The 17592-nt window shown below is 35.5% G+C and overlaps 1 protein-coding gene across 3 annotated transcripts in view; it reads left to right on the forward strand.

Annotated features, from left to right (window-relative positions):
- MDGA2 (MAM domain containing glycosylphosphatidylinositol anchor 2) overlaps positions 1-17592 on the forward strand; it is a 1034824-nt gene that overhangs the window by 644108 nt on the left and 373124 nt on the right. For all 3 annotated transcript variants that reach the window (XM_080666137.1, XM_080666138.1, XM_080666139.1), the window contains exon 5: positions 3752-3884. In XM_080666137.1, coding sequence (XP_080522263.1) covers positions 3752-3884 — 133 coding nt within the window. The remainder of the gene's footprint in view (positions 1-3751; positions 3885-17592) is intronic.

A 17592-nucleotide genomic window follows, 5' to 3' on the forward strand; every position in this document is an offset into this window, starting at 1 on the left:
TAATGAGTAAAATAAAATAAAATTTCTAAGGTACGATTTATCTATTCCACATGCCCATTCATACTAAACTAAGAACTATGTCCATTTGAATTGAATATTTATTTAACCATTTTGTTAAGTGACAAAATTCTCTTTATACTTTTTTTTTAGATAGTGTTTCTGAAATGAAATTGGTGTGTGTTTCCAAAGCTGATGTAAATTCAAAAGCATATTATGTAATAAGTCTAAGAAGAATAATTATGCTTTTCATACTTCCACTCAATACTAAAGATGTAGTCTAGCATATATTGCTATCTATAAATTTGTAATGAGTTACAACTGAAGCTGTAAAATATCAATGTCAATTGGAATTCTTTCTTTACTGATATCTGAAAATACATATTTTTAAAAATTCCATATTCATAAGTAAAATGGAAATACTGCTTAAGACTATGGTTATTATTTTATTAGAAAATATCACCATTGGTAATGGCTACTGACAAATATATAGAATACCTTTTATTTATTTCTTTTATTTTAAAAAAGTAGTTTTAAAAGTTTAAATATAGGTGTTGAAAATAATTTTTGTGAATCTTAAAGAAATATGTACTTAAATTTTACAAACTATACGTACTAGAACTTTTAGAAAGATGTTCATTGACTTTTTTCTTAGAACTTTTAGAAAGATGTTCATGACATTGTATTGTGTATTGTAATTAAACATCTAATTATGACTGAACATATTTACATCAATTACATAATTAGCTATAATTAGACTAATTATACTAATTATACAATTAGACAATAATCAACTGAAAATTTCCTTTACAAATCATGGAAATTCACATGCAAAAAGCCTTCCAACATCACAGAATATTAAATTTATATGATCAACAAAATAAAAATTGATGTTAAGTGATATAACAGTTTTAAATTATAAAGTCTAAATACTAAATATATCTCTACGTGAACACACAATTTGGTAGCATAACTTTAGGAGCCTTTTTTTAGAGGAAGAGGGTCATCTTGAATGTCTTTATCATTATCTGAATGTGGTGAATTAAGTGGGTAAGGTTAAATTCTTCCATAACTCTATCTGTTTTCTACATTGCTTCAATATACTGTGGCTGTATGACATGCTACACAAGATTAATCTTACTAATTAACCAAGATGACTGTTCTGTAGGGTCACACATTTTGGTATCTTTTTTTCTGAATACAAGATATAAATAATCTTCACACAAAACAACTCTCCAATCCCATGTTAACTGAACTACTGGGAAATTGTGTATCTAGACTTCATAGGGCATGTGCGAGAAGCAACCAATTGATGTGTCTCTCTCACATCAATGTTTTTCTCTCCCTTTCTCTTTCTCTTTTTCTCTCTTTCTCTCTTTCTCCCTGTCTCTCTCCTGCTCCTCTCACCCTCCCTTTCATTCTCAAAAATCACTGGAAACAATATCCTCCAGTGAGAATTAACAACAGCAACAACAAAACAAAGGTCAATAGAAGGATCTGAGAGGGAGATATTGACTATACAAAGAAGTAGTAATCAAAAGTCTAAGATTTATGTTACTAAAAAAATAACAGTAGATTTAGAAAGTGGTCTTGAAGTTCAATTTAGAATATGTTGAGTTTTAGGTGTCTGTGAGACATCAGAATGAACCTGTTGAAGTAAAAAATTGGTATATGTATCTGAAACTACAGGGAGAATCCTGGAATAGGGATACAGACTTGATAGAGTGATTGGGGAAGTAAGGGCTTGTAGTAGAAATTCATCAGCAAGTCTAAGATCACCTAGGGGAATTTTATAGTGAGATTAACTGTAAAATAAATAGAATGTCACAGAGGTAGGAGTAATAGGATATACCCACTCACTTGAAAATTACCTGAGTCAACTAGTTCTCATATAACATTGTCTTTCAACTATGCTTTCTAACTAAGCATATTTTTCTAGGCATTATGTCCAATAACATAAATTATCTATACTAATAAAAGGTTAATATGCTAATTAGATGGAATATCTTCCGGACATCCTTCCAGACAAAGCCACGGTGGCAGGGGCCAAGGCAGAGGTGGTTAGGGGCGATCAGGCTGGCAAGGGAGAGCAGTTAGGGAGCAATCAGGCCAGCAGGGGAGAGCAGTTAGGGCGATCATGCCAGCAGGGGAGAGCACTTAGGGGTATCAGGCCTGCAGGGAAGAGCAGTTAGGGGGCAATCAGGCCAACAGGGGAGGGCAGTTAGGGGCAATCATGCTGACAGGGGAGGGCAGTTAGGGGCAATCATGCTGGCAGGGGAGAGGAGTTAGGGCAATCAGGCTGGCAGGGAAGAGCAGTTAGGGGGTAATCAGGCCGGCAGGGGAGTTGAGAGAGATCATGCTAGCAGGGGAGCAGTTAGGGGATGATCATGCTGGCAGGCAGAGGCGGTTAGAGGCCATCAGGTAGGCAGGCAGGTGAGTGGTTAGGAGCCAGAGGTCCCAGATTGCAAGAGGGATCCCTGCAGGATTGGGCCTAAACTGGCAGTCGGACATCCCCCGAGGGGTCCCAGATTGGAGAGGGTGCAGGTCGGGTTTAGGGACACTCCCCTCTGTGCACAAATTCCGTGCACCGGGCCTCTAGTAACTCTATACTACAGTGATAACTTGTTTTAAATGTAAGTTCTAAAAACACACACACTGACTGTATATATTTGTGTGGGGTGTATATGTATTTGTAGAGAAAAAAATACAACATATTTTCTAAAGAAAAATTAAGAGAGATGATTGTTGTTTATACCACAGATGAAAATGCTAAAGATGTGACTGAGTTAAGAGTGGATTTTGACAGTGAATGAAAGGAATTATGGCCACAAAGCTCATGCACACAGAAGGAGAGATTCATTTGATACATTTGGAAACCTCTGTGTACCTGCCTATGTATGAGCAAGCTTGTGTTTTTTTGTTTGTTTTTGTTTTTTGCAAATGAACAGGCACTGTCTTTATGTATTGTCACTAAGTGTTCTGATCCTTTTGAAGAATGTATGCAAGAGCTGTAATTTTTTGGATTTAAATGATATTACTGAAGTAAAATAAAAGAACACATGGTTTCATATAGATGTCATCTAGAAAAAAATTAACATTTTGAAAATTGCTATACCAAATCTGATGTCATTGGGATACTGTTTTATCGTTTTCACAATTCAGTTACTTATGAGAGGAACTCTTGCTATTTTGAGAAGATGCATAGACTTTGGAAGGTAAATAATTCCCAAGAAACCTATTTGAATTGGGCAGGAGTTGTTTTTTGTTTTTGTTTTTTTCTTTTTATTGTTTTTCTTTGTGAATTATTTTTACTCTTTGAACAATTTCAGTCTTTTTTTTTTTCATGGTTTTCTTGCTAATCAATAGTTTATATGGTATTTCTGGTCACTTGCCTTAGGTGAGTCTATTTGCAATTTTGCAGATTTATCTGGGACTCCTAGACCTTGAACTCTTGAACATAAATAATAATAACAACAACAATAATAATATAGCTACAGTCATGAATACTTATTTATTCAGTTTTAGATTTATATTCTGTCATTGCTCCATATTCACAAAATATTTATGTATATAAATTGAATTATATATAACTTCATTATCTTTGTTCTACCAATACTTTTAAAGTGGGCATTTTCCTTTGAAAAACAAAATGTACAAAATTCTGCTAATAATATGATTTAGTACAATATAATGCCATGATTCATTCATTTTGATTACTATTAACTTTTTCTAATGCCCTTTTTCACATTTTCAGGGTGAAACAAAGATCTTAAAACTAAAGAATCTTCGACCTCAAGACTATGCTAATTATAGCTGCATTGCTTCAGTGAGGAATGTATGTAATATTCCTGATAAGATGGTATCATTTAGACTTTCCAATAAAACAGGTAAGGAAGTATCTCTGAAAGTTTTATGTTTATTATTCAAAATAAATGTTTAATTGTTTCTTATAGTGCAAATCATTTCTGTAATATATGTTTGAACAAATCATCTTTTTTATTTCTCAGAAAATTCTGTGATATCAGAAAATCTTTTGGTAAATGGGCATCATACAATTGAATTTCAATGTGCTCCCATGTAATGTTTATTTATATAGCCTACACAATTATTTATCTTTATTGTTGAATTTATAGATGTCACAAGGAAGCCTATATTCTGTTCAAATACATTTCTGAGAAATACTAGATTCTTCATTTAAAAATGTGTGATCTATTTTTTGTGTGTGTGTGATTCCAAAATTAAGTATAAGAATCTCTGTTTTTAATCTATTTCACATCAAGTAAGTTAATTGGTAATTTTGAGTAGATGCTTTTAAAAAAGTATTTTTCTATAAAATGTCAAAACATTAGCAATACTGACACTTAAGTTAGCCTACATTTAGTAATATAAGTCTCAGAATAAATGCAAGCATCAAGAAATTGCCAAATGAAAGAGCAAAGAGAGAGCATGTGGATGAACAATCTTTTATGATTATGTATAAACAATCAACTTACTAAATTAGAATTTCATCTGGTTTGAAAAACTCTCAGCACAATTAAGATAAAATTTTACTTTTAAATAATTATACTGAGATGAAAGTTAATCACTTTTTCCATTAACAAAAACTGAGAAGTATGGGCCCTGTGTTATGCCTGGCTGTAATTCCTGGTTCTGCCAGTTCTTGGATCTTGGTGAACAAATCACTTCACCTTCTTTTCCTCAGCTTCCTCATAAATGCATAAAGTTGTAAAAAGGAATTAATGAGTTAATATTTATAAGGTATGTGGGACAGACACACTTTATTAGTTCTTCCAACACAGAGCTAGTCAGCAACTCTATTCAGCTAGAAAAGATTAAACCTGGGATTTTATTGAAAGACAAAAAAATGCATACTCATATATTGATTCATCAATATATGTTCCAAATGAGTTAATATTTTGAAAAATTCACTCTTTTATTTATTCATGTACTTATAAATCAGGAACTTATTGGGTGTTTATTATAGGTCAGTAATGACAGGCATAGAGATTGACTAAAATATAAATTGCCACCAAAGTAGATAAATGCTCTATTAAACAACAGATAAAAGTCATTAAAAGAATGCTAAAGAAGGATGTGAGAGAGAAAATTAAACTATATCAAGAGGGATAAGAAGCACATGACAGAAACTATATTTAAGACAAAATAGAAATATAAAATCTTAGTGATCCTAAGATTTTTAAGTCTTAAAAATATCATTTCACTTGAAAAAGAATAAATAGGATATTCAGAAATAAAAATCAGTGATTAACACATAAAAACTTGGTGTTATTATATTGTTCTTTTGATATGAAATGTTTTGTGAATTATGGTAAAAAATGTGTATCATAACTAATTTTGTATCCTTAATTGGTTGTTTTGAGAATGATACAAATCAACATATACAAAAATTACTTAAAGACTAACAGGAACAATAAAATTATATGTAATATTTTTATGGTACAGAAATGTATAGTTTTATTGGTTCCCAATGTCCCATAGCTAATGAGTGGGAACAAGATTGATCTTAATATTTGAAGAGTAGTAGTCTGCTAGCTCAAAAGGCAGAGCTTGCCTATCTGTCCAAGAGTACAGGGCACTCTCAGTTTCTGTTTCATTATTATTTTAGGCTAAAGTATTTCATATGTAGGCTAGCAAGCAAAATAGCCTATTATTCTCTTCTGTAAATTATCTCAAAAAATTTAGATTGATGTTCATGACAAAATGAGCATCAGAATGATGGTAAATGATTAGGTTTAAAAATATAAGCTAGTACCTTGTTTGACTCTTTAGTACTCTAAACAGGCATGTCATGTGCCTCGTGCTTTACATATTCAAACCAGATTTGCTTCAGCACTTTTCCTATCTGGCTGTGCTCAAAGTTGGGATAGTTCATGCATTTCAAATAGGTAAAATCATTGAGGTAGCTTGCAAAGTACACCAGGAATAAATTAAGCTTTCAGCATCTTCATGTAAACAAGTCTATAAACTGACAAATACGTACATAGAGCCTAGTTCATTTCTTTTCTAACATTGGAAGGAGATCATAAGTCATCATTGCCATAATCATTGTGAGAGACAGGTGTTCTTTACAGTTTTTATTCTTGTGAATCTCTAAATGACATGGATAAAATTCCCATGTTTTTAAATTTTGACGTGCAAAATGTCAAGAAAATGTATAACTTACTGAGGGGAGAATAGTTTATTATAAATTTTGTTTCATTAATCTGTTAATATGTTAATGAAAGTACAACTTTGGAAATAATTTTTGTAATGGAGGTCAGATATTAGAGTAATAAATGTATTTTGGGTACACAAAATTTCATTTTAACATATCTATAGTCAATTAACTTTTTAATTGCAATAATTTTATTACTGATATGCCCAATGCCCTAATGACATGGCATATAAAGATGGAAATAATGTCTGGTGTGGATAAGGATTTCTAAAAGTTTTGTAGCTGAACAATTACAAAATGGAGTGCAGTGCCCTTGGCCCATCACACACCTACTAAATTAGACTTTCTGGGGAATGACCTAGTTGTATATAGTTTAAACAAGTATAAATAAATGCTTTAGAAAGCAAATGTCTTTGTTACCAGGCAGTTTTTGTGGACCCATGACATTTTGTGAATACAATTTTCATTAATAATTAATTTTTAGAACTATCTGAAGAGCAATATCTGGGTCTTTTTTTAACATCAGTATCATCTGTAGACTTACTATTAATGTGTTTTCTTAAATTTTCTTCTATGAATTTGCATTATAGTGAAACTTGTAATTTTATATCTGCCATGGTGTATCAAATCATTTGCTAACCTCTGTTGATTATTGGCATACTATAAAAAATCTCCCACCACAAAAATGCCATTATTTATCATACCTAATCCACCTGTCCTAGACATTATTATAAAATTTCATAGAAATTTTATAATAAGTATTTATTGTAAACATAAATTATTATGATAATTTATTTCTTGTCATGCACACTGCATGAATAATTGATGTACGTTGTAGCAGTGTCCAAAAGTTGGTTTAGTTGTTTTCCTATTCCAATTTGAGAGACAAAGAATTTTAGCTCTTGGTTGGTAAATTCTTAATGTAGCAGTATTTTTCATAATTTATGAAAATAAACCTGTTAAATTTACACATTTAGAATATTAAATATATATTATAAATTTATTAAAATCATGGTAATGTTTAATCTAAACTATTTTAATTTTCTCAAATTATGTGTATTTCTAATATGAGGAAACATAGAAATTATGATAAAATAAATCTAATTTATATAAACATACTTCAAGCACTATATATTGATGTCTCATGATTTCAAAGGCAAATAAGAATTAAGTAGGTTACTTATATTAGGATGAAACAAATATTTTATACTTGCTTGACAGGTAATAATGAATTCTATAAAGAAATGGGACAGGTGGGCTAATTTTACTTAATTATATAGGTCCTTTGATTGAGTCTGCACAAACTTAACATTTATAAAACTTAATATGTCTTCTTTAAATTGCATTACATCTAGGAACCAAGTTTGCAAAAGTATTTCTGGCTATAGAAATAGGAGAAACTTACACTCCCTCCTTCTCTTCCTTGCTTTCTCCCTTCCTTCTCTCTTTCTTCTTTTCCTCTTCTTTTTTCACCTCCAACCTGTTTCAGTAAATTACCATGAAAAATGATAGAAGTTAAGGAAACATTTCCACTCCTCATGTTAGATAACTATTATCTGTGCTTATTGTTTCATATAGCCCATAGGGAAGTTGTAAAGAATACCTAGTAATAGCTGTGAGCCTCAATTTTACATGCTGTGTTCTATTTATGGTAGTTCTCTTTATGTATAGCAAAATCTCATCTAGTTATCTAATGTTATGACAAAATAATACTTTAGTTATAGAAATTTTAAGTGAATACCTGTGGATAATAGAAATACTTAGACATTGATACTTCCTCCTGTAAAATGGTATGCCCATTGTCAGAGATAGCCAGCTTAAGTGCACAAGAAAGCACAGTAGAAATTCTGCTGTCATCTGCACCTCGGTAGTAACCTCGAGCATGCTTCTTACCCATTTGGTATATTTGAGCTGTTTTTAGCATCTCAGCAATCAGTAGCACAATTTATTTGAATCTAGATGTGTTTTTTGAACCAACAATCACAGCTTTAAAGAAAGACTACATTTATGAAAAAGTCATAGTGCAAATACAATGACTCCCTCTATGTCTTCTTGGGCTGCCATGATGGAATACCACAAACTGGATCACTTAAATAACATGATTTATTTTCTCACAATCTGGAGGTTAGAAGTCCAGGATTTAAGTGTGACAGGGTTGATTTATGGGGAGGCCTCTCTTTCCGAGCTTGTAGACAGTGGCTTTTCACTGTGCCTTTCCTCTGTGTTTCATGGAAGAAGAGAGGAGCAAACTCTGGTGTTTTTCCCAACACTCATAAGGACACTAGCCATATCAGATTTAAGTTCCACTCCTCAATGAACCTTATTTATTTCCTAAGAGTGCTATCTTTTAATATAGTCACACTGGGGATTACTGGTTCCACATGTGAATTTGGAGAGGACAAAGTTCAGTCCTTAACACTGTCAAATAACTGAAAAAGTGTCCTTTGAATTTAGGGTTCCTTTTAAAATTTTATATATAAGTTTATATTATACTAGTGGCCCAGTGCATGAAATTCATGCATGGGGGGGGTGTCCCTCTGCCTGGCCTGCACCCTGTCCAATCTGGGACACCTCAGACATCCCTCTCATAATCTGGGACTGCTGGCTCCTAACCACCTGCTTGCCTGCCGGCCCGATTGCCCCCAACTGCCCTCCCCTGCCATGACCCACCTCCTCCACTAGGACCGACCTCTCCATGCTGTGTGCAGCCACGGAACCCACAGGCCTCACTGTGCAGAGCAGCCACCGGGACCCACCTCTGCTGTGCGCATGACCATCTTATGGCGGCCAACTTGTGGTGGCCATATTGTGATGACGTCACATGCGAGGGTCACCTAGGTTTTTATTAGTATAGAATAGTGGCCATTTTGTGGTGGCCATCTTGTGATGACATCATGTGCGAGGATCACTTAAGCTTTTATTAGTATAGGTGTTAAATCTAAGCAAGCAAATGAGTCAGCCATTTAAACAAAAGAGCTTATTATTCAGTAGACTCTCAACTTAAAGAAGGAACTCTGTTAAGAGTATTTGTGGCCCTTTGTTCTTAGATTTGGAGAAATAGGAAGGAAGCAACTATAGAGGAAGAAGACAAGCTAACACTGTAGTCAGAGACAAACATCACTTTTGTAATAGTATAATCATACATTTTTAAAAGCATGGAAAAATTTGAATATACAGACAAAATTATATATCAATGAACTTGTATACTGTTTTTCTGATTTTATTTTTTGACGATAGAGAAGTTAGAATGTGAAACAAAGGAAAAAAACAAAAAATAATCTCATTTTTATAGATGAATATATGCTTAATATATTTTTTGTCATAGATAATTCAGGTTTATTAAGCAACATTATTTACTGCTGCAGGATCCAACAGAACACAACACATGCACCTGGCCAGAATTGCTCAGTGGTTAAACATTGACCTATGAACCAGGAGGTCATGGTTTGATTCCCAGTCAGGGCACATACCCTGTTTACAGGCCAAATCCTCAGTGTGGGGCATGCAGGAGGCAGACAATCAATGATTTTCTTTCATCATTGATGTTTCTATCTCTCTCTTCTTCTCCCTTCCTTTCTGAAATCAATAAAAGTATCTATCCTAATATATAAAAACCCAGGGTACGTAACGACCGACCAAAGGCTCAACTGAACACCAGGAGTCAGTCCTGCAGTCAGTGCTGGGTTGCCGTGGTGACCCAGCACTAACTGCCACCGGTGCAGGTGTGGCGACCCAGCACTGACTGCTGAGGGGGCTGCAGATCAGGCCCAGAGAGAGGCCCTAAGAGAGAGGCAGGGTCTTATCTGCAGTCTCTATGGCAACTGTTGATCAGCCATTGCTTCTCTCTTTCCCTCTGGGCTTCACCAGCAGCCGTGCATCTGTTTCTCTCCAGGCCTCCACAGGGACTGCTGCTCAGCGCTGCCTCTCTGATCAGGCCTGGAGATAGGCCTGGAGATGCTGACTGGTATAGAAATTGACCAATCAGAACCAAATCTGGGTGAAGTGCGAGGAGCCAATGGCTGCCTAGGAGGTGAAGATTTTGACGCTGACTGGCATAGAAACCAACCAATCAGAACAAATTGGCCAACAGGGGAGAGTAGTTGGGGGTGAGATCAGACCAGCAGGGGAGGGCAGTTAGGGGCGATCAAGCAGGCAGAGGCATTTAGGGGCAATCAGGCCGGCAGGGGAGAACAGTTAGGGGCAAGATCAGGCCAGCAGGGGAGGGATGTTAGGAGCGAGATCGGGCCAGCAGGGGAGGGCAGTTGGGGGCGAGGTCAGGCCAGCAAGGGAGGGCCATTGGGGGTGAGATCAGGCAGGCAGAGGCAGTTGGGGGCAAGATCAGGCCAGCAGGGGAGGCCATTTAGGGGCGATCAGGCAGGCAGGCAGAGAGCTTAGGGGCAATCAGGCAGGCAGGCAGAGGAAGTTAGGGGTGATCAGGCAGGCTAGCAGGTGAGCGGTTAGGAGCCAGCGGTCCCAGATTGCAAGAGGGATGTCCGACTGCCAGTTTAGGACCAATCCCTGTGGGCTCTAGCCTAAACTGGCAGTCAGACATCTCCCTAGGGGGTCCCTGATTGGAGAGGGTGCAGGCTGGGCTGAGGGGACCCCCCCTCCGTGCACGAATTTCATGCACCGGGTCACTAGTATATAAATTAAAGGCTAAGCAACCGGCCAACCAGCCGGTAGGTATGACGTGCACTGACCACCAGAAAGAAGATGGTTAATGCAGGAGCTGCTGAGCTGTGGTGACTTGGCAGTGGCAGTTCTTGGGTGATGCACCCCAGAACCAGAGAGGAGGGAGCCGATTCCTTGCAGGGCTGCGTGATTCCAACTTCAGCTGTGGGTTATGTTGTTGCTGGGGCACTGTTGGCCCTAAATCTGGTTTACTGCACAATTGGTTTGCGTTCCACATCCTGTATGACAGCAACTTTGAGTGCAGAGTGCCCTCTCACACTCTGGGACCCCTCAGGGGATGTTGGAGAGCTGGTTTTAGCCAGATCCAATCCATGCAGGCCAGGCTGAGGGACCCCACCTTGCCAGAGGTACCCCGCTCACTCTGCAGATGCCCTTAGAGCCACGCTACTGCCCCAGATGCAGCCAGCTGGGGAGGGACCACAGGGGGTTGGCTCCAGAGCATGCCAGCCTGTGTCGCCGAGTCCCACCCCGCTGGCCACCTTCTAATTAATTTCCTTTCAATGTGCATGAATCCGTGACTGGGCCTCTAGTATTTTAAAAAAGGACATAACAAATGCTATTAGAATATTGTTCCGATGCCATTGTTAGAGAATGAGATGTTTCCTGTAATCTTTTGCATGAATTTTGAAGATGTTGCTTAGCTTCCCTAATGTTTTCCCATCTTCAAAATGGGGATAACACAAAATCCACATAATTTGCTTTTGTAGGCTGTAAATTTGTAGGCTATTAAATAAAGAACTTTTAAAAAAGTACTCATGCATAATAAACACAATAAATAGTAGTTATAATTGGGTTGGATTGTTAAACTAGATAATAGAAAGAAGTGATAAAATTGGTATCATCAGTAATCATGATGAGAAAATGACAAGAATCTTAGGTTTTTTGCAGGGTATGGTGTATAGCTTCAACTATTCATGAGATAATCTTGAAATAAATTCATAATCATTTTATGAATTATTTTTATCAGTGGTTAAATTAAATGTTAGTATTTCCCAGAAAAATCTATAGAAACGAATATGTATTCTGGCAAATTTTTATGTATCCTATTATTGGCAGAAATATTAAACAGAAATATACAGTATTACTTTGTGAAATTAATAATGGTATGCAAGGAAGACTAAGGAAAGCTGCACTTTGGTGATATACAAAAGATGCTTCATCTGAGTGCTCATCGTTTCCTACAGAAAGCAAACTTATCTCCTATTCTCATTAATGTGGCTTTAAAAATGTGAAAATATACATGATGAGTAATACAGTGATCTGGGGACAGAAGCAATGGTCATTATGGGTTTCAACTTTGGTCTTCCTGAGACTGTTTCCAAAGCAACAAGGTGACCCAGATTTTTCAGAATCCTATTACCATAGTAACAGGAAGTTTGCATGTTGCTGGGATATCCCTACACCTGTGCATTTTCTAGTCCTAGCAATGAATTTTTTAGGTCATTATATCGAAGGTTAGTTTTGGACTATTACTTCTTATATAAAATATCCCTCATAATCTATTAACTCTCCCAGAAGAAATTATAACCCAGACTGAGTAAACAGTTAACACTGAAAAAAAACACAATAATCAAATGAAAGGCAACACTATTATATTTATTGAAAGAGACATAAATTATTTAAATCCTATCCTATCTCACACTTAACACAAATATTTTAGAGCATATCAAATAGTTTGTGTTTTATATGTTATTATTAATATGCTATTAGACTAATTATAATTGAAAATTTTAAAGTTTTCATAAGAATAAAAAAATGCAAACTATTTGTTTTATATTTTCCCAGTGTGTTAAATGAGGGTGTGTTAAAATAAAGTAATAAAATTTTTATGCACCTGATATTATTTGATTTTTAATTTTAATCTTCTAGATATTGAATTTGTAGACAATGACTTAGTACTTTTCAATGTTCTATTGTTCTGGTAAAACTGCTGAGAATTGTGCTACTATAGATAATTCAGTTGCTATAAATATATTTTAGACTTCTTTTATGGTTTTTAAACTTGCTGTCATAATTTGTGATATAGAATATCTCCATGATCATTCACTAACATATTTGATTTTATAGATTACTGGCTCTCATAATGAAGAAAAATTTACATAACTGCATATGGCTATTCCCATTGTTTATTCACCCCCAAATCCTCAGATGGATTATATCAGGAGTCATCTTTAGGGTCACCAGCCATCCCAGGATGTCCTGGACTCTGTGAAAATCCCACATCCTGGGAAATCCTGTAATCTGAGGCAAGCCAGTACATTTGGTCATCCAATGATCTAACCGCCATTCAGCATAGCTCCATATAAGGTACTGGTATAAATGTCATTAGTTAATGTTGGCACATATACAGCCTTCAGCAGCTCTGCATAAAAAAGTATCTATGAGAAAGATGTGGGTGTGGATCTTGGTTCTCCCCACTGTGCAGTGGTGTGACCAATTCTTTCAACTCTGTGAAATTGCTATTCTGCTAAATCATGTTGACAATGTGCTCCAAAGTGTTTTCAGATTGATGGCAAGGGAACACTCACTCTAAGATTTCATTTTATTTATCCAGATAACATCAACAAAACAATTTAAATGAAACTAGGTGACTACCAAGAAGTAGATGCAGTCTATACCCACACAGCTATTCTTGAGCTCCACGGTCCATGAAAGCAAGGTTTCGGTGTACAGAATTTTAGATTAATACCTTGTTGTGCTTTTGTCCTTTTATGCAAGGGACTTATATTAATATTCAAGAATAATGGAGCCAATTACTGGTAACCTCTGGGCCTAATGTGCCTATTTGAGGGAAACTGTAAACATTGTGCCCTCACTATTGACTATGCACAAAGTCATGGGCAGGAAGACTTTTATCTCACTCAAGAGAAGATGCATCCCTGGCCAATGTTCTCCCGCAAGCTCTAAGGCATTTAAGAATGTTAATTTTCCCAAAGAACCTTACCTCATTATACCTATTGTGAAGATTAAATGAAAGTATATTAAAAGGGCATGGAAAATGGTAGGCTCTTAGTTTTATGGTAGCAGTGTTTTTTAGATTTAAAAAATTAACCTTTGTAAAGAAAGCAATGAGGATTTCCAAAATCTCATTTAGTCCTTTGATTTTCCTTTTTCATTTTTATTAAGTTGAAAGTATAAATGATAGACTCTGCTGGTCTGTACTTTTGAGCAGGAATATTAAATCACAACTCTATTCCCAAATTTTCAATAGTTGAAGAAATAAGTGAATATCAATATTGTATACTCATTAAGAGCAAATTACCATATGAACTGATATATATATATATATATGTATATTGGTAATGAGTATGTATATAACACTAGTTCTGATGCATTTTATAAAGTTATTTTATATCTTATATTGACTTCCATAATGAAGAAATCTCAACAATTTGTGTTCTTATTTGTTTTTAAAATTGTGCATACTAATCAGTACCAGGTAAATGTAAATTAAAAAATACTACTAGGACAATAGAAATTTATTATTAGCTCATCAAATAACATTTGTTTGGTAGATTTTTCAAATTAAAATACAGGCAAAATGCAAACAGCTTTCTTGTGGGTATGCCATAATGTATGTTTTCCCCCTCATATTCTGATATGATAAAATAAACATATTATTGTTAAAACTTTATGCTAACATATTACTGTTTTTAAGGCATCCTCTGGCCTTAGCCACACCACTCATAGGATGTAATACCTTGTGGTGTGGCTGATAAGTCTTGTGGTCACTGTAAATATCACAAAGTCATGTGAGCTAACAGTAGCCTTAATATAAAGAATCTACATTAGTTCATGATGGTTTTTAATGAAGTTTGAAGAAAAGAAAGCCCATGTGTGGTCTATATATTAGGATTAGGGTATCTAGTGTATTGGTACAGGGACTGGGAGGAGTGAGGAATTTGGTAAGCTGTGAAATAATAGACAGACTCAGTATCAGAAATGCAGCAACTTTTCTAATGTAAATCCAGATGCAGCGTGTACTTTCAGTTTGCTGTTATCTCATCTATTTCCAAAGTATCACAAATATTCCAGTTCCCTCAATTTCCACTTTATGGATAACAACATACTCTTCTTGATTTACTTGCTACTGTTCTATTACAATAGAAAGTAAGAATGTCCAATTGTTTTGTAATACGTTTCAGCTTATGTTTTGAACAGCATTTCTTTCTGCCATCTCCTTTCAGTCTCTCTGCTATAGTTGTTTATTGTACTACATGAGCATGTTATTGACTACATCCTTTAATCACATACTATAAAGTAAATGGGCAGTGGTCAGCAGGTGACTTCTGATAGACACAGTGTGTATTAGGAATGTAATGATGATTATCTTGTCCTTTGTTCTATTAATGGAAACTATTACTCTAATTTGACAAGAAAGGAAATGATCAGAATCCAGCCATAACATTTTTGACATCAATAGATATGACAGTTGTATAAAGCTACTCTTTAAGTTTTCACTTTGGACTGGCATTGCAACATTGTTCTCAAACAAACCAGGAGTTTTAGTCAGATTAGCAAAGTAGTAGAAGTAGGTAGTATTCTGTCTGTTTTGTTGTTTGGATTTTTTTTAGCAAAATCCAGCAACACCAGTTTGCTTTATTTTTTTGAAAAGAGTTTGTAGTTCTAAAATGGTAAATACAGGTAATTTTGTATAGTTTGGTCTAACAAGGAACAATAGATAAGAAAAATTTTCAAAATGATTGCCACATATTAAGTATAAATTAAAATATATGTTTCCAAAGTGAAGAAAGAAAACTTCAGGAAATAAATAAATGACACAGTTGGGAAAATAAGCAGCATAATATAGGTTCTTGTTGAATTTCTCTGGGATTGAATCCACTAAGACAATATCATAGACTGAACAAAAAGTAGGAAAGATGGCTATAGTCCTTCTTTTTTTTATTTTTTATTTTTTTATTTTTTTATTTTTTTATTTTTTTTAATTTTATTTTTTTAATTGTTTGAAGTATTACAAATAGTAGTACATATGTCTCCTTTTTTTTTCCTTCCCCATTGACCTTTCCCCGGCCTCCCCTTCCCCCCAGTACATGCCTTTACCTGCCCCCTCCCCCCCAGTGTTTTTTATCCATTGGTTATGCTTAAATGCATGCGTACAAGTCCTTCGGTTGATCTCTTACAGCCCCCCCCACCCCCCGAAACCTCCTCTGCCTTCCCACTGTAGTTTGACAGTCTGTTCAATGCTTCTTTGCCTCTGTATCTATTTTTTCCCCATTTCATTCCTTTAAAAAATCTTGCCTCTGCAGACTAGAAATAAACATATAATAACAAAAAATGATTGAGTCCCAATTTCCATGTCCAACAGTTCTGAGTCCCCATTTCAATGTCAAACAGTTCCTTATGTGTACATGTCAGCAATGATATCTGGATGGTGGGCACATGGTGGCAATGCAGGTCCGACCCTCTCTGGTTTGGTCCTAGGCAACTTGCTGCGTCGCACAGCTGCTGACTGCTAGTGTGACAAGGCGTCGTCGGCGTCTTCCATCTCTGGACGGTTTCTCCTCTTGTCTTCATGGTTGGAGCAGACCTGTCAATTCCTCTCTGTTGCAGGAATCCACATGGTCTTGGAGTTGTTTTCTGAAAATATACAAACATATTCTCGACCAAAAGTTAATAAAGGAATCTTTTCTATATAATTGATTTGGGATCCTTTTTATTTTTGCCCAAACGATTTTCCTTTGTCTTATTTAGACACCATGTGTGTTTTTCATGGGTGTCTTGCTGTTAGCATTACAAATGAAAACTAATTTTGTAAAGTAAAAATTTTCTAGATGTAATTTACTTATAGGATATTTTTCCTTACATGATATTACCCTTCTATCCCCCCTTTTTTGATTAATGGAGGCTTTTGTAACTTTTATAATGCAGTCTTGATGACTTTAAATTTTAATTTTTTGACAAAAATATGACTGCTTTAGTTTCATTGCATGTTCAGGAATTTTACCATGAGATGAACTACCAATAGAAATTCTGTTCTTATACTTTTCTTTTTAAAAATTTATTGTTGAAAGTATTACAGGTGCCTCATTTTTTCTCCATTTACCCCTTCCACCTCACACCCCACCCCAGGTCTTCACCACACTAATGTCTGTGTCCATGGGTTATATAATTATCTTGATCTTGATCAGGAATTTTAATAACTAAGGACCTGCTTCTTTGCATATTGTCATTCATTTTCTTTCCTTTTTATTGAATTTATTGGGTTACACTGGATAATGAAAGGTTTAAGATACACATATCATCTATATACTTTATTGTGTGTTCACCACCACAAGTCAAGTCAAGTCTCCTTCCATCACTATTTATCCCCACTTTACCATCTTACACCTTTCTCTGTCCCCCTCCCCCTGGCAATCACCACACTGTTGTTTCTCTTTTTTATCCTTTTCTGCTCAATCCCTTCACACCCCCTATCCAGCTGCCCAACATACCCCTGACAGCTGTTAGTCTGTTCTATCTATGAGTCTGCCTCTATTTGCTTGTTAGTTTTGTTCATTAGATTCCACATAAGAGTAAAATCATATGGTACTTGTCTTTCTCTGACTGGCTTATTTCACTCAGCATAATGCTCTCCAGGATCATCCATGCTGTCTCAAAGGGTAAGAGTTCCTTCTTTTTTATGGCCAAGTAGTATTCCAATCTGTAAATGTATCATAGCCTTTTTTTTATCTAATCACCAACTAATGTACATTTGGGCTGCTTCCATT

The sequence above is a fragment of the Plecotus auritus genome (genome assembly GCF_963455305.1).
Source record: "Plecotus auritus genome assembly, chromosome: 1".
Classification (NCBI taxonomy): domain Eukaryota; kingdom Metazoa; phylum Chordata; class Mammalia; order Chiroptera; family Vespertilionidae; genus Plecotus; species Plecotus auritus.